The 21,973-nt window shown below is 40.0% G+C and overlaps 1 protein-coding gene across 1 annotated transcript in view; it reads left to right on the forward strand.

The window, feature by feature from the left end:
- The window catches only part of RYK (receptor like tyrosine kinase), a gene marked incomplete at its 3' end in the record, with an annotated part of 49,496 nt that overhangs the window by 15,465 nt on the left and 12,058 nt on the right, over nt 1–21,973 (forward strand). Inside the window, exons 3-9 of the mRNA XM_080623614.1 lie at nt 399–498; nt 1,478–1,612; nt 3,392–3,448; nt 4,046–4,190; nt 7,346–7,446; nt 9,729–9,854; nt 12,745–12,831. Coding sequence (XP_080479740.1) covers nt 399–498; nt 1,478–1,612; nt 3,392–3,448; nt 4,046–4,190; nt 7,346–7,446; nt 9,729–9,854; nt 12,745–12,831 — 751 coding nt within the window. The remainder of the gene's footprint in view (nt 1–398; nt 499–1,477; nt 1,613–3,391; nt 3,449–4,045; nt 4,191–7,345; nt 7,447–9,728; nt 9,855–12,744; nt 12,832–21,973) is intronic.

Below are 21,973 nucleotides of genomic sequence, written 5' to 3' on the forward strand. Positions count from 1 at the left end.
CACAGAAGAAGCAGCCATGAACTGAAGCCTCTGAAAATCAAATGTAGAGCAATCGCATTTTAGAGATTTCTAGAAACCTATGTTTGGAGACAAGAACCTATAAAAGTAGCATCTAGTATGTTATCACCAGGCCCTGATTAAATGGAAAGGGATTTTTATTTCACTTAATCACTAGGGCTGGAGCACGCAGCAACAGCTGTCATAAAGATTGTGTATGCTCTTACATTTTGGAGGATTTCCAGTTACTTAACAATTTTTCTCTTTTTCTGAAATGATTTGTTTAGTCTCTGCCAGATGTTCTTTTACAATTAAAGAATAATTATGAAAGGTATTTAGCATTTCTTTTTACTACTGTAGAGATTTCTTACATGTTTTCTGTTTCCCAATTGTGACTACAGGTTGAGTATAAACTGGGATTTCAGGTAGATAATCCCATGGCGATGGCCATGCCCCAGGCCAACATTTCTCTCCAAGGAGAAGTTCCTCGCACCCTTTCAGGTAAACTCCTCACTCCCCAGAAGTGCACAGCTAGTGCTGCTACTAATGATGCTTTCAGGTGGTACTTCATTTCTTTCAAAATGTGTGTAGTCTTGTATAAGAGTAATTTTCCTCTATTAAACATATGTTTACAAGCTTCTGCAACAGTTCTGATATTGCAAAAAGGGTATTATAGATTGAAACTATTAATCTGAGAGTAATATTTTTTCCTCCTTGTTCAGTGGAGGATAGATATTTTCCTATGTATATGTACACACACAAGGCAAGGTTCCTGTTCTCTTTCAATACTAATAATTAATACGTGCATGAATTTTGAAATCCACACCTTTTAATTTCTCTAGCCTATAGAGATGGCATTTCAAGGTGTGTTGGAGTTGTTAATATATTGAAGTGTTTTTGATAAGTTTAAAACTGAGAGATGCTTTGGTTATGTACCACTACTGTATGAAAGCAGACACTGAGGAGTTAGGCTTATTGTGTTTGCTCTGTTGACATAAATAATACTGGCCTATAAACTAGAAAATAAAAAGTGCCGTATTAGTTTAAGCTTTGATTCCAGTCAGATCTGCAGCTTACTGGTTGTGAAAAAAAGCTAAACTTCATAGCACTTCAAAAAGCAACAAGGAAAATTAAATCTTCCGGTTTTCTGTAGTAATGGAGGTTTCTTGTGACAGCACTTGAGCTCCAGAGCTAATGGATGGTTAATGGTCATTTATCCACAAATACAATTTTAGTAATCAGTAAGTGTTTAATGCAACTTGCATAAATTAATTACAAATTGATGCCCTTTCCTGCTTTAATAGTTGTCTGAAATTACAAAGCATGAAGACTAAAATAGCATTTCTTAGTAGCAAGTTCTTTAAAAATGTATACTATAAACATAATTTCAAAAGACCCTTATAATTTAAACGCTCTTTCACCAGGCTGTCTGAAAAGTGCTCAAACTGAATTGTAATGCAGATTTGTTGTCTGTTTGCAGTGTTTCGTGTTGAACTCTCCTGCACTGGCAGACTTGACTCTGAGGTGACAATACTAATGCAGCTCAACTTGACAATAAATTCATCAAAAAACATCACAGTATTAAATTTCAAGCGAAGGAAAATGTGCTACAAAAGTAAGGCATCAAGTTTCAAATACTAAAAAGCTTTTAGTGTTTAAAGTATGATAGGAAAAAGGAGTGGGAAGGTGTATGAACCAGGACTCAAGTGACAGTTCCTGAAAATGAATGTTGAAGGGGATAGGAAGAAACCAGGAAAAATTTTGCTTTTCAGGGATGAATGGAGACTTTTGGTAAAAGGAGAAGCTGATGGAGGAAAAAATTCCCCCAGTGTTCTGCTGTGTTGGCAGACCTGTTTACATATATAGCAAAAAGCATTTTTTTCTGTTGTGCTTGGAAGGAAGAAACAAATTCTTCAAAACTGCAGCACTCTGAATATTCAGATTGTTCTAAGAATTACCATCAAAATCTACCTAATCTATAAATTGTGATAAACTCAGAATTGGCTGTTTAGTGACTGTAAGCAGGTGTTAGTCTTTAAGACTTGGAGTACAAAATTATATTGTTAGATAATGCAGAGTTCAGAAATCCCAGATTGAATCTTTTGGGTTTTGACTTGGGAATCTGCAAGCACAATTTGTTCTTGGATTGTTTCTGTCTCCTGTTGCTACTTCCTAGAAGTAGCTTCATAGGCATCAGAAGGAAATTATCTTGTAAAGACCCAAGAACTGCCCTCTCGTTAAAAATGGCTGTGGTGGCCTGTTCTCAGGCAACTTTGCAGGATGACCACTTCTCTATTTATGTGCTCACTGTGGCTCTGTTCAGTTTACTTGAAGCCTTTGAGGACTGTAGTTGGCTTTTCAGAGGTGTGTTTGTCACTTCTGTTCAGTATGAATATCTAAGGATGAACTTCTGGAAGGTGTGGATGAAAGGGCTAGCATGGCTTTTTAGCACATAATAGTGTGACACTCATGCTGTACTGACACTATAGGAAGATCATTCTTAATTTGAAGAGTATCTCTAGGAAAATGGAGGTCTGGCTGATAATTTGCAACTTTTTTTTTACCTAGGTACTTTTTCAAAGATTCTAGGTGCGGGAAGTCAGCACTGTTTATGCATTCATAGCTTGTTGAGCTGCTGAATGTGCAGAGGAGGTTTCCATGGGTACTTCACAGTTACCTGGGTGTGTGAGATAGAGCCACTTCCTAAATTATGCAGAGAATTCTTGCAAAGATTATGTTTCTGTGGGTTCATAAGAACGTCAATGACAGTGATCATCCTGGTGACTTTTGTTCCATATTTATGAGTATTAAAATAGGCATAACCTTTTTCATTCTTCAGTTTTAAAATACTTGTGACTGTAGCATCAGCTGAGAAGGCACAGTGCCCATGGCTGCTTCTCTTACTTCTTCCTAGGATGAGTAGCATTAGACTTGAGCCAGAATTTCTTCCAAAAAGGTCAGGGTAGTATTGATTGAACATTTCAGATATTGTTTTCTATCCAGTAGTAACTGATTCTCTGAGGTCTTTGTTGTTTAGTGTCTTAGCATACACTCACATACTCTGCACCTCCTCTTTCTACTGTTTGCTGCTTTGGACTTTGGTGGACAAGCTGGAAGGTTTTTTGAGGTAGGTAGATTCAGTGGGTTCAAGCATGGCCTCAATGGACATGTGTATCAGTGGTGAAATACCTGACCCATGCGTCTTGAGTGTGATTTTTATTGTACAGTGGTTAGGTTTTTTAAAGGGAAATCAGGAGATAACTGTAGTCCTGAAGTCAGCTCACCTGTTTGGAAAAGCAGGTTTGTTTTTCCATAAATGAGGCAGTTGACATCCTGTGAAGAGCTGCAATAATAAATGTATACCAAACTTAATGGTTTTCTCTCATCTGTTTAGAGCTTGAACCAGAAGTAAAATCTCCAACATCTGATAAAAACAGCAGCAAGGCTATCTGTGAGTACTTCTGAGTGCACAACTTATTTTGGTGTACCTAGGTATTAATCTGATTTTATTTACTGTATTGGTGTGTGTCTTGGTGTGCAGTTGACTCCTGCTCTTCCAGCCTTAATTAGCATATGCATGCCACGTGCTCTGTTGGGGCTCATCTGAGCTGCAAACTTGGTTTGTCTGTGTTCCTACTGTGTTTGCAGCATGGGAGCCATGGAGGAAGGTCAAGGGATTGTGTGAGATAGAACCAGCAGGGCCAACAAGGCTATTTTAGGACGTTCTTGGGTAGCTTTTATGCTTTAGTAGGAACCCTCCTTTTGACCCAAAAAATAAATACAGGTATTGAGTGCCTTGCTGTGCCCTGCCCTGCTTTGCTGCAGCAAGAACTGTGGTGCCCGCTCTTTTGGAGGGATATCATGGTCTGCCTCTGCAGACTAGCTCCTAATGGGTGTGGGTGGTAGGGCACTGGGGGTGAGTCTGGGGACAGCAACACTGCCCTCCTGAAGTGTCAGCCTGCTGGAACTAACAAAATGGTTTTTATGGTGTTTTTTTTGTTTGTTTGTTTTTGAGAAAGGTTCAGTAACTTTCACCTTTCTCTTCCAGTTGATCCTGTAAACGCAGCTCCCACCACTTCTACCCGTGTATTTTATATCAGTGTAGGTGTGTGCTGTGCTGTTATATTCCTGGTGGCAATAATATTGGCTGTCTTGCATCTTCACAGCATGAAAAGGATAGAGTTGGATGACAGGTATGTATTCAAACTTCTCAGGTACTTTCGTGGGGCACATTTACTCAGATCTGTGGGAGTTCTGGTCTCAAAATGAGCACTCTGTAGCAGCTTGCAGTTTCTGCTCTTGATGTCAAGCTGTAGCAGTTACTACCTGTGTAGAGCTGTGGTAAGTGCCATACAGCAGAACGGCAGCAGTTGTGGGTTCTTTGCTGTTTATGGGGTGGGAGGTTTGTGGCTGCTGGGTTTTTGTTGGAATAGTTGTGTGGCTGACACATAGGGGAAGTTTGGATAGAAGCAGATCTGCAGTGACTGTCAGGATTGAAGGAAAATTTGACAGATAACTGAGCACACTGAAGATAGTTGATTTTTACTGACTTTTACAGGAGATTGAATTTCAGTTTTCTCTATTCTGATCAATTTACTAGTATTCAGTTTGGACTTGGGGTAAAGTGTGGGGATTACAATTGGTTGGTTATAAAGCTGAAAATGTGGCATTCTCCCAAAAAAGCCAAATTGGCACATGCATCTGAAGAGGACTTGTAACACGAATCCGAGGGCAAGGATGTGCAGCTTGCTTTAATTCAGAAAGGGGAAGTATTATGTTTGTAGGATGTGAATAGTGTCATTTATGAGGTTTTGAGAGACTTGTCTCAGCCTAGTAGTGTGATTAAATGTCCTCTTATCAACTCCATTGTACTTGATTTCTGTGGAGATACAAGCTAAAAATTCATCTATTGTTAATGCTCTGTGGGTTGCAGGTATTAGAGAATTTGCTCTAAATCAGTATATGGCTTTCTGATAATTTCTGTGAGGTTTGTGCAGATAGTGGGATTTAGTTCTTCGGAGAGCAATGTGATGACTTGGTGTTTTTTGAGCCCAAAATTTCTTGACTTGACAAAACCTTGGATGGGCTTCTGGGTAAGAGCTGTGGTCAACTAGTGTCGTAGCAGAGGTGCAGCACAAGCAAAATGTGCCTGAAAATCAGGATCTGGAGTTTTGTTTTTCAGAGCAGACAGCACTCACAGGAACTGGGAAAGAAACTGAGGGAATGGTTCAGTGCTTGGTTGAGAAGCTGGTTCAGTGTTATAGCTTAGCCTCAGTGTTATGTACTAGCATTCCATATCATCAGTGACTGCTTGTTGTAGTATCTAGTCAAGGAACTCGTGATAGAAGAAACAACTTTTGATTTGGTTTTGAAATGCAAGCTCAGAACATTGCTGTGAAGGGGTTCTGACTCAAAGATGATACCATCATGAGGGTTAATGACCTCCCAGGAGCAAGAGAGGCTGAAAACCCCACTCCTGGTCCTCTTAATTTTGAAAACCAGAGCTAACGAAAAATGAGGAAGGTTGTTAAACAGAAACTAAAGCCAGGCCACTGAGTTTACGGGCTGCACATGGACTATGTAAGAACCTTGTATTGAAAGTTCAGAATAAATGCTTGCATACCTATCACAGGCACTTGACAAAGTGCCAGAGAAAGTTGGCATAGCTTAACAGCAGGATAATGGAGGTTATTAAAAGCAAGAAGGCATCCTTCAAAAAGCTGATGTAGTGTGCAATTGAGAAAACTGAGAAAGGGTATGAAAATGAGCAAGTGAAACCTGAAAACAAGATTGAAGCCAAGCAAAAAGGTAGTTTTTCAAACCTGCAACAGGCATAAAAAGAGTAATTCCTTTTTCAGGGTTGCCTGCAGCAGGAAGCCAACCAAAGAAATCTATAGGGCTCTTGGATGATCAAGTTACAAAATGAGTTTCCAGCCATAAATGCAAGTTCCGCATCAGCGTTTAGTGCAGTGACCATGCCAGGGCACGTCTTTCTGGACAACTCGCTGAGAGTGGATCATATTGAGACATCTTGTAGTCGCAGCAGTGCGAACAGTTAAAATAAGCAGTAATAAGTTGCCAGCACATATTCATTCAGAAATTTTAAAGGAAGTTGAAGTGGCAACCACTAACAGTGGCTTTTAACCTTGTGCTGAAAACTGTGCTGGAACCCTACACCTGGAAGGCAGTGAGTGTGCGAATGACTTTAAAAAGGGTTTCCAGAGAGAGCTTGAGGCCAGCTATTCATCAAGAAGCCTGATGTTTGTATTGAGAATTAGTTCTAAAGAAAAAATTCAGCAGGTGCATCTGTGATTATGGTATAATGGGGAAGAGTTGACTGGCTTTCTTGGGTTTTTTTAGAGGAAGTCTTGCTTCAAAGTTAACAGTGGTCCTTTAAGGCATCACTAAGCATGTCTAAAAATCCGATGAGGATGGCTAGCACTGCTTGGTCAGTGCTCAGTAGCAGCCCAAGAAGCAAATGGAATCTTGATTATTTGGTAAGGCAGAGGGTTTTTCCCCAAACCAGTCTCTTTGTTCTTCTGGTACAGTCAGCAGAAGTGGAGAAGCTTTTAAGTTTCCAAAAAAAGGGGGGATGTTTGTGTTTGGGAGAGACATCAAAAAAGTTTATTCCAGCCCTCCCATCTGAGCTAGTAACAGGTACTGCCTTTGCCTGCCAGGACTTGTTCGCCTGTTCTTAGGCCGTTACAGCTACAACAGCTCTTTCTTTAGGATTTTGGTCTGGGAGGGTAAGACAGAAAACAGCTTTCTGTATAAGGCAAAAACTGTTTACAGCAGTGAACTGTAGGGAATACATTTTTATCTTTGCTCCAGGACAGGAACTAAAGGGCAACTAACATGCCCAAAGCGAGCAAGAGGAGATCATTCTGGCTGCAAAAGCTGGTTAAGGTTTGCTGGGTGTTATGGATGCTTCTTGTTTTTTGCTCAAGCTACTCCTTCCAAACAAGCGTATTCATTGATTCTCAGTGAGGTGTCTGTACAATGAAATTAATGCATAGAAGTCTTTGGAATGTAGTATTGTTGTTGTTTCTGGGATGATGGGAAGCTCTTGCAGTAAATATTTTGTCAGCTTGATTTTCCAAAAGTGGGGGAAAAGTACTGGAAACCAGCAAATTCTGCAAAACAATAGGAAATTGTTCACACTCAAAGGACAGAAGTGTTTAGACTTTTAAGTTTCCCGAAATGCATTTTAGTACGTGAGAGACTTTAAAAATGCCATTCTTTAAAAATCGAGCCCAGAAAATCTTCTGGATTTAACTTTGGTAAGTTAATTTTTTATTTATTCCAGTGACAAGCAGTCATGTTCATGTCCATTTTTGTTTTAAAACAGCATTAGCGACAGCAGTAGCTCGCAAGGTTTATCCCAGCCTTCCACACAGACAACACAGTACTTGCGAGCTGACACGCCAAACAATGCAACGCCAGTAACCAGTAAGTGTTAATCTAATTACAGACTCTTGCAGCAGACCCTTTTGTGCACAGCTGGAATATTTGGTGGTAGGGGTCACACTGATTTAGTATCAAGTAGAAGAGAATCTTCTGACTCTGTCAGTTTGCCTCTCAAGTTCACGTGGTGTGTGGTTTTGCCCAGCCATGCCATAGTCATTGAGGCCTCCTTAAGTAGTGGGGCCCAGGAGTCATCACATGAGCATGATCCCATGTTTTGTCCAACAGGGTATTCTCCCTGCACGTAGATCAGTCAGCCAGAAAGGCTTCACCAGTATCTGTGAAGTTTCTGTTTTCTTAATACTGGAAGGAAGCTGCCTTACGCAGCCCTAGCAAAGGATGGTATAGAGCTGGAAGAGAGAACAGAAAGTAGAAGTATCCACCTAGCTCTAGGAGGAGTTCATGCATGGAGACCAAAGCAGCTGGTTTCATCAGCATGTATTACTGATGGCTATGTTGTTCTCATCTTGTTTCTGCAACCTGCAGTGGAAATGCATGGAAAGAAAGCTTTACAAAGGTGATATATTCATGATCTCTTTTAGTTTACAGCTTTGCTTGAAAACATGAAAAAGAGCAGTGAATTAAAAGGAAAGTTGGCAGTGGTTTGTATGGTCCTTGATAGACTGATCAGGTGACTGATACTAGCTGTTTTCTGTGTTAATTCTGCAGTTACTGAAGGTATTTCTTATCTGTGGGGTGTTTACTCTTGCAGTTGTTTTCTGTCTTCTCTACTGGAGGGATGTTCCACGTCACATCACTCCAAGGAAGGGACTGGTCAGACTGTAGGGAAGCTGGATGGTGTAGGGCCACATTTGGTGTGCTGTTCCTTGGCAGTTCAGTCTCATCGGACTGACCGTGGGCCTTTCCCTTGTGCTGGCACTTACGCTGCTAGGTTGCAAGAGAGTGTGGGAAGCTGAGCCAGCCAAAACTTGACTTCTTCTGTAGAGTGATCGGTTTTTGGTTGACTTGGGTCTCTGAACTGGCTTGTAGCCTAGCTGTAAGAGAACTAAGATTGGTGTTCAGAGGGTATAGCCTAAGTGAATATGATCCCTGGAAACTTCAACTGACCCTCTGGCAAAAGGTGAGAAGATCAAGACCATACTGATGATGCAACCCTCTTCACCTTGACGAGCATGGTAGCCACTGTGCCTAAATGGCACTAGTTTGCTGTGTTTAGTCCTTGTTGTTCCAGAATGTGTCTTACTTGTTTTGGGGCACCCTTGGTAGCATATGAAACGGTAAGAACAAGTATAAGAAGAAAAAAAATTGATAGAATCACAGACTGATTTGGGTTGGAAGGGGCCTTAAAGCTCATCCAGTTCCAACCCTTCCACTAGACAACTTCCACGAGACCACATTGCTCCAAGCCCCATCCAGCCTGGCTTTGAGCACTGCCAGGGATGGGGCAGCCACAGCTTCTCTGGGCACCCTGTGCCAGTGCCTCACCACCCTCACAGGGAGGAACTTCTTCCTAATATCTAATGTAAATCTCACCTCTTTCAGTTTAAAGCCATTCCTCTTTGTCCAGTTACTACCTGCTCTTATAAAAATTTCCTCTCCAGATTTCTTGTAGCCCTTTTAGGCACTGGAGGCTGCTCTAAGATCCCCCCAGGGCCTTCTCCATGCTGAACAAGCCCAGGTTGAATTGAACAAACCAAGACTGTATACATGACATCAACAGGAAGAACAATTCTTCCACAGTTGTATTAACTTTTTTTCAGTAACAAGTAAAGTAATTTTCAAGATTTCTATAATAATTCATTAATGTGTACAGAAATATGCAGGCCTTTCTCTCTGTATTATTGTATCTAGATGCCTAGAAGTGCCAGAAGAGGGCACTGATAGTTCTCTTTATATCCTGCTGGTGAAAGGCATCTTCCTCACTCCAAGTCTTCTCAGAGTCTCTTGACTGTGGTCTTTGCGCTTCCCTGACAAGGAAACAGTGTCATGTTAATTGGCTTCAGTATATAAGGAGTTTACTTGCTGTTAATAATAAGTAGATTGCATGACTGTACATAAAATTCCTGGGTGGTATCTTTTTCCCTGCAGATGATTACATTCACATGGCTTGGTTTTGTTTTTTGTTTTTTGTTTTTTTTAATACTATTAAACCTTACTATTCTTTTAAAGATTAACATATAATGTTTTTAAGTACATGCTGCTTCCATGTCTTTTTACCTGTAGGTGGTGCTGAGGTGAAGCAATGTGCTTGTGTTTGTATTATAAGGGTATTTATATTGGTTTGTTTGGCTCTGCTGGCTCCTCAGGTTATCCTACATTACGGATAGAGAAGAATGATCTTAAAAGTGTCACTCTAATGGAAGCGAAAGCTAAAGTGAAGGACATAGCCATCTCCAGGGAGAGGATCACTCTAAAAGATGTGCTTCAAGAAGGTATTAATAGGACACTTGTAGGCTACAACACTTTATCTTTGTGTGTGTGTATATATATGTCTGTATATTCTTTAATAGCTAGATTTTTCAGAAATTAATCATGGATGACATTGCTGATCTTTATAACTGTGGTGAAGGAGATGAATGATGTCTTTGCAGGAAGAGCTGTCTCTGCATTTGGGGGGTTGGGTGGGGAAGGCAGTTTCCAGAATTCATTAGAATGGGAAGCGACGAATCATGCTCAGTAAATCATTCAGCTTGTCTGTCATAATAATCTGGTCTTTTATTTAAAGGAAAGGGTTAGATGGTTAAGGAATGAGGAAATCAGTTGTCAGTGGCAAAGTAACTCACTTTTGTAAGTTACTGCAGGAAAGAGTTTCCAACAACAAAAAACAGAAACCAAAAAAAACCCCTGAAGCCCACAAAAAGCTCAGTTGACAAATCTCACTGTCAATTTGATAGCTTCCAACTGGAAATCTGATCAGATGCAACATTTACAGCTCTGATATGAAAAATACAGAGATTACCTGATTTAGTTTACTTCGGAAGTGGTCATGCACAACATTAATCGGTTCTTGTTGATACTGAATTTGGGAAATAGGCTTAAATATTTAAATAATTGTCATTAATCTTTACTGCTGAACCTTTAAGTTTGTGTTCCCTGAGCCTCATGAGAAATCAGACTTCTGAAGCTGGAGATCTGAGACACTCATCCTTTGGAGGCAGAACTGCTAAATGTGTTGCATTGCTGCCTGGAAAACAATGGGAGGATGCTATGCTCCCTGTTTAATGTATGCCTCTAAATCTCTATGGAGGCAGCTTTGCACTCCACTCCAGTGGTGGTTCTGCAAAAAGCTTACTTTGCATGCAGGATGTGCTTTGTTTTCCTTTGTACTGTCTGCTGCTTGTAGCTGTAATGTTCAAAAGTCATCTTATGACCAGAAGTGACTCAGTGCTGCAGCTATGCTTCAGATGTTCAGCACCAAGTGATAAAGCTGCTCTAGTCCACCAGATGTGGCTTAAATGGCTGTTGAATGCGATATGGACCCAGTTAACACTGGGATCTTGTTTCTTGGCTTCCAGCTCTTGTTTTAGCCTATCAAACCCATCAAAAGTTACAGAACTAAAAGAGGTCGTAATGAACAGTTACCAGTTTTAGTTCAGGACTGTAACAGAATTGAGTCTCTGTCATCTAAGAACAAAACAGCTTCAGAGGCTAAGAAGTGAATAATAGAAATGTCTGCATAAAATTTTTGAGAATTCCTCAGTGCTGCCAGTGGAACTTTAAACATATTTTGCAGATCTTGGTCAGAGATTCAATATAAACATCAAAGTAGCTTCTGTAATATAACCTGCCTTAACATGCTGATAGTTTAGAATATTACGGTTCTGCTGTGGTGTAAAGCACCAGGTCTTGAGAGTGTGCAAAGGAAGATGGGTCTGTACGGGCCTTTTGTATTGCTGGGCTTGCACAGCACTTGATTCTGAATGTGCTTCAAGCTAATATTGTACTAGATGCAAGACAAAAATGTAGGTGTCTTAAGAAAAAACAACAAAAGCTTCTAATATTCACAGTACATGGACCTTTTACTGTTTTCTGGTGAAGAAGAGAAATGGCTTTGATGTCCAGTCTGGAATACAAACAGCGTAACCTGGGAAAAGCCTGGGGGAGAGCAAGGCAGAAGTAGCATGTTCACAGTGCTGTCTCTAAATGTTACAGCACACCAGTGACATCTGATTCCTGCTAGGATACCAGTCTTTCAGGTTACTGTTTGTTTGCTTAAAAAAGGCAAACAACCAAAACAACAAAATGCTGAACTGTGACCATACAGGCACACGGTGTTACAGTCTTACTGTGTTTAGATATTACATTGAATGAAAATTACTTTCTAGTCATACCTGCTCTTACATGCTTCCTCATTCTCTTTATTTTCAGTATTTATAAATAGATACCTTTATATCAGAGCACATTTCAGTACAAGATGCTGTCTTCCCTTTGACTTATATCTGGAAATGCATACTTAAGGCACTTTCTTGATTTCTTTTCTTCAAGAGCTGAGATAGGAAGGTTTTAGTTTACTGTTCAATAATTTGTCTTGTATATTTATGGTTAGACTGCATGAAGATGATGCACACATGGTGCCATGGTGATAGAGTGACAGAAAAGTATTGCCAACCTGAGTTGTGTAAAAACTCAATTCTGTGTGTTACCATGCTGTAGTTGTTCTTTTCCCAGCTGTTTAATGTAGCTCCTCTTCCTGCATCATTAAAATTTTGTGAATGCAAAAATGTTGGAGAGACTGAAAAAAGAACCCAAACGAACCCAACACCTTCCAGCTGAGGTGAAACATTTAAATAATGTGATACTGTTTGTTTCAAACTGTTCCATGGGTACAGGTTGGGTGAAACCAGTATTGCCCTGTGAGGATTTAAAGAAAACAAAAACAAAAAACAAACCAAAATTCCTGTTTTTGAGAAGTGCTGGAGAATTCCAGACTGGCTGGATGACAAAAGGTTGGAGCTGGTGTTTAGCGCAGTTGTCAAAGACTGAACTACCAAAAATAACCCCATCATTGGTATTGATACTTAATTTAACTCAATCCTGCTACTGTTATTGGTCCACTTTCACAGTTGTCCCTCTAAGTTTTAGTAACCTTAAACTTTCAGCAGTTGCTGCATATAGTTCTGAATCCACCTCTTGCTGGAGAAGTGTTTGGGTTATATATTGCTGACTTAATAGGACACTTGGGACTTAGGCTTCAACTGCAACTGTTCCTAAGTTTTTGCTGTGGCTGATGTGTTTTAAGATAGAGTTTTCTTAATCTGAAATTCTGCTAATGTTATCAGTGTATTTTAACCACATCATACTTACTGTATGTTCTATTCACAGGCACATTTGGGCGCATTTTTCATGGGATTCTAATAGAGGAAAAAGACCCCAGTAAAGAGAAACAAGTTTTTGTCAAAACTGTTAAAGGTATGTTCACATTGAGGAGTGTTTTTGTGTCCAGTTCTGTGGATTGTGGTGCGTGCTGAGTGCATCAAATCTGTCTTTAAAACCAACCCTCTCCTCCCCAAAATATGCAAATTACTACTGCTTAAAAAGCAAAAGCAATTTGGGTGCTGCCTTCAGCCAGAGAGAATAGAAATCTTATATGGAAGAAGAATGTGTGGTTTTTCTTTTCCTCTAGCATGTCACTGTTCTTTCCATCTGCAATCTTTTTCCTTGCTGAAAAAAGCACCTGCAGTGCATTTTTAAAACCTTTTATGAACATATGTGGTTGTACAGAAGATAGGGCATAGTTTCTGCTATCCTTAAATTTTGCTACTGAACCATAAAAATTATTATTTAGAACGTAATTTATAAAAATATACCATCCTGGTTCAAGAAATATGTTGTTGGAGTGACTTAAGTCATGATGGACAGACTTAAACAGCATGGTAAGTATAGGTGAAAACTGTATTACAAATAGCCTACATATATATTACATGGGGTCTACGTACATCCTTTCCTTCACACACATTGTAAGAGTTCTCTAGTACTTCAAAACAGTTTTGCTGAATTCCTCATACAGTAGTTGCTTCACCAGTTACTTTTGTCATTTCAGTTGGGTCTATTACTACCTTTTGGTTTTCATTTGACAAGTTCTTTAACTCTTTAAAACAACCTCCAAACCCCCAAACAACCCCCAAAACAAACAAGCAATCAGGCTTCTATAAGACTTTCACTTTTTCTTTATTTTCTTTTTTTTTTTCTTTTCTTTTTTTTTTTTTTTTTTTTTGAAGAGGGAGGTGGGAATTGGTGAAGCTGCTGAATTTTGTTGGTGTTGAATCTTTCTTCTACCCATTTATTCTCTGCTATTTTTAAGAAAAATACATTGTTTAAAAGAAGCAACCTTCTATAGTTGGTGTGTTTCTCACATAATCAGATGCTTGTAATAATAATAAAAGAAAGCTTATGTGGAGAGCCACTGAGAAAAATATTTGTGTTCACTTTAAGGGGAGGAGTTTCTTGAAGTCAACCTACTAAAAAAGAGGTTCTTAGTTCTTGAAACAATATGAAGTGGCAGTTTTTGTGATGGATGCTGTTGCAGTGACAGGACAAGGGGGAACAGCTTTAAACTGACAGAGGATAGAGTTAGATTAGATACTAGGAAGAAGTTCTTCCCTGTGAGGGTGGTGAGGCCCTGGCACAGGGTGCCCGGAGAAGCTGTGGCTGCCCCATCCCTGGCAGTGTTCAAGGCCAGATTGGACAGGGCTTGGAGCAACCTGGTCTAGCGGAAGGTGTCCCTGTCCTTGAGGAGCTTTAAGACCCCTTCCAACCCAAACCTTTCTGTGATTCTATGAACACAAGCAATGTGATATTAGCTTCCTTTCCTGCCTAGCAAATCCTTACCTCCAAATCGGTCTGGTATGGCTGAACTGTAAGGTGGGGTGGGTACCAACAGGGAAGTATTGCTTTATGGGCAGCAGGAGGGTAACCTGTGAGTAAATCTGTCTCAGCATTGAGTCAGACAGCAGAACTTGGTCTGTCCTCTGAAGCAACTGTTTGTATTTCTCCTAATGTGATTCATGGAAGGCTGGATAGTGAGGATTTGCCAATGTCACATTTTCTGTTCTTGTCTCTTGCATGTCCTCATGGGCATTCCTATATTCAGAGTGTCAGTTACTCTTGTAGTCGCAAGGTGCTTCCATTATTTCTTCAGGAGTGCCTCTAAGGTGGTATACTTTCATTCTGTAGCACTTTTCCTCCCTTTAAAGTCCAGAGAGGATTTCTGAAGAGAAGATATGCTGCCCCTTTGGAAGATGTTGGTAAGATGCCATTTAGCATGTTGTTGGTAGTTAGAACTGTGTCTACTGAAGTTCTCATAGCTTTAACAAAAGTAATAGTCCTCTTATATAAAGGCAAGTATTTTCCTGTAGTGACTTCCAGCAATTAGCAAAGGAGTGTCCCTTATTTAAGGAAATAAAAAAGTATGGATCTTTTCAGTGTTTTGGGAACTTTTCCTGAATTCTGCCCTCTTCTATTGCCCTCCCTGCTAAACATTTCTGACTATTATTTTTCTGTGATACAGTTTCCAAAAGCATTAGCCCCTAAGTCTTAGACTGAGCATGATGCTTCTCTGTTTGATGAGGCGGTCTGATGTGGGGCATTATTCACCAGGGTCACCTGAAGCTGTGATCCCCTTCACTGTGTTATTTGGTGGTTCTCTCTCCTTATTCAGAGTCAACAAATGCTACAGCTCTTGTGAGCCCCTGACCTGTTGTGAGCTAGGGCAATTTAACATCTGTACAGCACCACTCAAGTGTGATTACTTTTTGTAGCATTGGATTAAATAACAAGACAAGATCTATGAGAGTATATTAATATAGCTGCCTCCCATCGCTACTTATTACTTTACCAAAATGGGACTTCCAATCCACTCTTAACGCCGTATTTCTCCCTTACAGTGACTTGTATCTTTGACACAGTGCACGTCCTGATTTCAATAGCCCTTCCTTTTGCAGTGAAAGATTTTCTGGCTGCGGTGAACTGGAGCATGGTCTTTAGGGAGTAATGGTATTCACGTAATTGTTGTCTGTAGGGAATTTGTCAGTTCTAAAAAGGATCTATATGGACAAAGTTTATAGTAGATTTTACTGATACTAGTCTCTGAAACAATACTGTTTTGGGCAGCACAATGTTGCTAGGAAAATAACTATAAACATCCCTACTTCTCCTTACAGCAGTTCATTTGCGATGCTAATATTAAGCAGCTTTGTCTTCATACCCTGGCTGTGATAGTTGTGTGTGCAGCTGGGTCATGTAATAACTTGGGAATCTGATCTGCTTGTGGGGAAAAAAAAAGGGAAAAATGCTCTCTTAACCAGACTTTTTCCTTGGTCTCATTTGTTCTGTGACCACACACACACTGCTGTTTTGGCACAAACACAGGAGTAGGGCAGGACCACAAAAGTGAGAAGATGGGTATGAGAACTATTAAACTGACTTAAGTATCTCTGTTGCTGAAGGCAAGAAAGGAGCCTGAGGGTCATGGAAAAGAAAGAAGATAAAAAGGCTTTGTGTAGCTAAGTGCTCCAGAACTGTCTTGTTTTACCAAGTGGTGCGCTGTCGATTAAGTCCAATGCTACCCCAGATAACCCAAATTAATGGGGAAGGGGTTGGATCTTCTGGAAGATGTGAACTGAAATTTTTTCAGCAGGTGCTGAACAGCCTTAACTCTGTCAGCCTTTCTCTATGCCAGAGGAGTTCCAGCCCTTGGATCATTTTCGTGGCCCTCTTCTGGATGTGCTCCAACAGCTCAGTGTTTTACTTATGCTGGGGGCCCCAGAGCTCAATGCAAAACTCCAGGTGAGGTCCCACAAAGGCAGAGTAGAGGTGGAGAATCATCTCCCTCAACCTTGGAACTTTGTCTAGACATGACCTTTGTTGGTGCAGTTGTCTACTGTGTCACTGGATATAAGTGACACCTTCACCCCTGCAGAATAACTCCAGTGTACTGGCGTACAAGTGGCTTTGTGTTAGATGTTACCATTTGAAGCTATATTGATCCCAGCAAATTGTGTAGAGTGGTAAAGGTGATGGAGTAAGTCCACTTTAACCACTGGTCATGCCCAAGGAAGCTCAACAATTAGTGTAGATGGGACTGGAAGGCGTCCTTGTGCTATGGGCAGCCCATGTATGTTGGCTTTTAGGAGAAGACTTCTGATGTACTAGGAGAGGTGTCAAAGACGGATATTGTGCCGTTCAAGTAATGGTTTCTGAATAATGCTCACAGGAAAACCTGTGAAGAAAGGTTATGCCATAGATAGAGCAGCAGGTTCCTGTCATAATGAACTTCTTTTTCTGTTCCTCCTCCTTTGTTAGTGTGTTACAGGATCCCTAATCTTTCAAGATGGGTTATTTCCAATATTGTGGACAAAGAAGAATGCACTGTCAGTTTTCTGATTTTATATCCCAGGAAAGAATGTTGTGGCTGACATACTCATCAGACAATAGTTAGATCTGTATTTCCCACTCTAAGAGGGGTCCTGCTCAGTTCGCTTCTTTCCTATCTCCTTTTCCCCAAGAGGATCAAAAAACAAGGACAGTTGACTAGTTACGGCAGTAGCTGCAGCAGCCTTTCCCACTTTCCTTCCTTTATGTTTTCTAGCACCATGGTAAGGTGTTGAGCATTACTGTAAACCAGAAGAGTGCAAACTGAAATCAAGTAGCCTTGATTTTTCTGAACTTAGTTCGTATTCTCCCTTTCGAAATGATCTGCTCTGAAAGGAATCAGTAATACATAAAAACTGAGAAAGCCTGGATCTGCCTGCCTTTGTCCTGAGAAACTTAAAGTCAAAGAGGCCACTTAGAGAGTGAGACAACTTCTTTTGAAATCTGTCACATCTTTTATTGTAAAAATACAGTATGAAGGCAGAATTCATCTCTGAGTGCCAGTTCACTCCAGATCCCTTAGAGTTTTTCTTTCACCTAACTGTAGTGCGCTCCAGAGAAGAGTTGTAACATGCCCTGTGTAGTGACAAGGCTTCTACCTGCATGTTCATGAAATACATTAATTTAGAATGTTTTTTTTTTTTTAATGCTGTATCATCTAATACTTTAGAGTGTGTCTGGATGCCTGAGTCTTCCATTATGTGCAGCGTTCTGTGCCAAAGAGGAGAGCTCAAACGAAAGAAACCAGTAAGAAAAAGAATCTGTTAACCTGTACTATATTTGGGTATTGGAATTTGTGTATCAACACAACCTGAATAAGTTCTTTGTTAGAAAGATGAAAGACTTTGCTGGTGTTTGCTCTCTTCGTTGTGTTTCTTGCTCTACAGTAGAATTGTTTTATAAAGTTGTAATGCTTGACTTTCTAATAGGAGGTTTCCAATTACTCTTAATTTTTGGAAATGTCTTAGTTGGCGTGTTTCTCAAAAGCTGGCATTGCACCTCTTGCCAGTGGTTAACAGATCTCTCCTGCCTTTATATGGCATGAAACAGACTTTCTTGTGAATCTTATAGTTCATCTTATGTCAGAAGAGGAAGAAAACACACAGTTTTCACCATTGATTTAAAGAACACATTGTTAAATGGCTTTTTTCCTGTGAATGAGAAAATTCTTTGTAGAACAAATGGAATTGTATTATTCCAGGAACATACAAAGTGAGTTTGAGTGGTGCAGAACCCTGACTCATTTAATACATTCTAGCCAAGGTACACTTTTGTTAAAAACAACTGCTTGTGCTCTTCCAGATAACCCAACTGCTTCCATTTCATTTTCTAGCCACTTAAAGCTTTTCTTATATACAAGAAAAGAGTGTTTGAAAACAAACTACCCATGAAAAGCCCTGGAAACAAAGTCATAGTATGAGTGTGCCTAACTCTTTAAGACTTCATTGTTTTACCACCTTAACAAAGGTTTGTTCATGCCGTCATAGCTCACTGAAGGACTCTCAGCATTCTTGGCTACCTCCAACATCATACTTTTAAAGAGCTTCTATTGTTAATCTAGTTCAGAGGAGATACTCAAAGTGCACCCATAGAGTCAATATGGATCATGATGCTGTAATGGAAGCTTTGGGGAAGGACCTTACCCATGAATTCATCTGAATGGCTAAGGACTGCAGCTGCCTTTGGAGTATTTGTAGTACACAAGAGTTTTCTATTATGACATAAAACCTGCGCTTTGCAGTGCAAGTTGGTTGTTGAATTGTAAATGTGAGGAAACCTGTTAGATGTTAAATGTTGTATGTTAGAACAAGCAGAACTTAACTGTCCATAGTGTGCAAATCTGTTACTGCTCAGTGATGTCCATTTTGGCCTGCTTACAACTTAGCTGAAGGCAAGTTGGTGACCCTTTATGACTTTTCCAGTACAGTTAGGAGGTGTAGGGACAGAGATCCTGAGAACTTTGTCTATGCAAAGCAAGGGGAAAGCAATACGTAAGTGGCGTGAGTTAGTATAATAAGCTTTGTGTTAACTAAGCTGAAGGGTTTCTTGCTCGTAATAGACATAATCAATAGTATACCACAACCTCAGGCATACACAGTTGTACCCAAGGTACTATTCCTGAATTGTGTTGCATTTTCTGTTCTGGGTGGTACGTTCTTAAAATCACTGCCTTGTGAAAATATGTTAAGTTCTTGCCTTAAATATACAGTATTTAAGTTAATTGTTAAAAGTGTTTAACCTCCCAGAATCAAGAGTATGGGATCCTGTTCCTGTAGAAGAAAGTTTATGACCAAAACAAACTAAAATCAAGAAAAGAGTTGCTTCTAGTCTGTACTAAATTCTGAAGACTCTTTGTAAAGGAAGATACTTGAATTTAAAGAATTAGGGAAAAGTAGCAAATTCCTGAATATAATCTTAAAAATGCACTGTATTTGTCATGTAATCCCAATTCACTACAAAAAAAATCCAGAGACCTAAAATAGTATAAAATACACCAAAAAAATATTGAGTGGCAGCTCTGAGGTTGGTGTCCAAAGTACTGTACTTCTTAACTTAAAGATTTGCTATTCCATATGCTTCTGGGGGGGGGGGGGGGGGATATCATAATCTCTAGTACACTTTAATATACATTCAGTTAAAATCACTACTTGTATTTCAGTGTTAATCTGCTGCCCTTTAGCATTTGATAGACTTTGAAACATTAAATCAGTTATGTCTCTATTCCCCAGTTTCACTTAACATTGGCTTACACTTTCAGCTTCATTTGAAGTTAAATGGATTACTGAGCAAAGAGCCTTTTACTTGTTGCTATTTTCTGCAGCTGCTTGGGCTCTGGTATTATTGTTATGAAGGGGAATAGTAAATCATTCTTCTCTCTTCACTTCTCTGTGGTTTAAAATGGTGTGTGTATTTGTAATGTAGGAAAACCAGAACAGCATTCCCTGTTTTAGCAGTGTCATGGTGAATCACTTCCAGAACTTATTAAAATTAGGCTTGGAAAACTGTGAACTGCATTGCTTTGGAAAGTAAGCTTGTATGGTTGTGGTGTGGAAACAAACATTTCAAGACAAATACCCTTGATACCAAGATAGGAGAAATCTTGCTCTATTGAAATTTGAACAAGAGGAGGCATCGTGTCCCATGATGTAACCTCCTTATGTTGTCCTTTGTGTCTGTATGTCTTTACATACAAGAGATTTGGGTTCTGTAGAATGCATGGCTGTCTTGTAGAGCAGATGGACGTTGATGTGTGAGACTATAGCTGTTACATGAATGCCTCTGTAACCATCTGGACTTGGATATGCGCTAGAGCTGCCAAATAGCAGCAAGGTGTTTTTCTTTCACTTCCATGGCAGGCAGAAAGCCATCAGATGTACTACTGGCTCCCATGGTAACTTGTCACTGTCTGACTGTTAGGGCCTCTTGAAGTTTTAAAGCATAAATATTTGTGTTCGCTTTTTTTTTCTACGTATGAAAAAGCAGATTGGATCATGACTACTTGCATTCCTTAAGCAGTTCATCTTTCTGTTGAAGGAATGTTCTGAAAGCGACTGCTAGCAGCATTAAAAATGTCAGGTACAACAGAAGCAAACTCAGGATAGTCTGAGTGTTGAATTTTGTCCAGAAGCCAGACTTATGTCAGAGGATTAAAGCAGGATTCAGGCATGCGTTCCCTTTGAACTGGGATTGAATTCTGCCTTGGGAGAGAGAAATTTTACATAATTAATTGCTATGCAGAAGGAGCAGTAATTAAAAAGGATGTGTTGATACTAGGAACCTTTCTTAACTGAAGCTGAACATTTAGGGCAGTTCCAGTGCTACGTTCTCAACTCTTGTGGACAGTCTGTGACCATTGTGCCTGCCTACATGCTTTTCACTCTTCGATGACCTGAGCTTGTGGACTTTGTCACTGTATATTTGGAAAAGCCCACAAGTCTGAAAGATAATAAGGGTAATAGAAGCTTTGTGAAAACAGGTGGCTGTATAGAACACAGGTTGTATAAGTGTTCTGATGTTGAGGAATATTAGCTTTCAATATGAGACAGAAGGAAGCTTGCACACAAACAAGACTTTACGAATGGTCCAAAGGTGAGAGGAGTGTCAGGTAAAACATCTTTTTAAATATTGTGGTCAGCAAATGTGCTTATCAGAAGTCTTGGGCTTCCTGGCTATAGTGTTTGCAGAGCTGCTTCTGATGGGAGTGCTGAAAGAAATTGCTCTGTGTTACTGCCCACATAACCCTTGGTTATATTGCTTTTAAGATTCTGCTTTGTCTTCTCCCTGAAGAAAGAGATTTCAATGACCGTGCTGTGGTCTAAAGTCTTTAAGCTGCAATGCTGTGCTTTGCTATTTTGAGATTCTAGGAGGTCTGACATAAAATGTTATTCTTGAAAGCCATCCAGTTCATCAGGTAACCCACTCCATAGCCAGGTAATTGCTGCTTTTCATCTCTGGTAGGTAATTTGAGGTGTGGAGTGACTCTTTTCTGATACACTACCATCTAGTGAACGCAGAGCTTGATGCTCTGCAGTTGTATGAGTGCCCAGTCTTGGAGCAAGCAAATTGCTGTAGTGTCAGTGTCATTGCAAAATTTCAGATTTTTTTCCACATGGGTGTTACAATGATTCATGTGACTGACTGATGATGAGCAAAGATTTTAAAATGCAGTTTTGCAGATGGGCTTTGAGAATTTGGTAAAAATCGACTGGGTGCTCTTTCTCCCCATGAACCAGGAAGGGCCTCAGCACGTAGAACACTTGCCAGAATTGTGTGGAGAGATTAGCCTCTTAGAGTAGTGCCAAGAGCCCTGTTGTGCCTGGCTCTATACGTATAGCAGAATATCATGAGATAAACTTGCAGCCATATTAAAGCGTCTTGAAATGCTTTATCTTGCTCTGTGCCTTTGGGTGCACTTTCTCAGCCAGGCTCTTGGCACAGGAAGGATAAAATCAAGTGCTTTAAAGCATTTTCCTAGTTCCAGAATGCATTTACATCTATATCAGATAGTCTTGTTTTTAGGCACCTTCTGAAAGTTGGACCTTTTTGGTCCGAATTGAACATCTAGGATTCGTACAGGGTATTAAATCCTTCTCTTGTGACCTGAAGTGTCTGCTATTGAGTTGCTCAGGTATTCGTATGTGATATCCTTGTGAAAGTAAAATAGGTGATGGTCTTTCAGGGC

This window comes from Psittacula echo (assembly GCF_963264785.1).
Source record: "Psittacula echo genome assembly, chromosome: 7".
NCBI lineage: Eukaryota > Metazoa > Chordata > Aves > Psittaciformes > Psittacidae > Psittacula > Psittacula echo.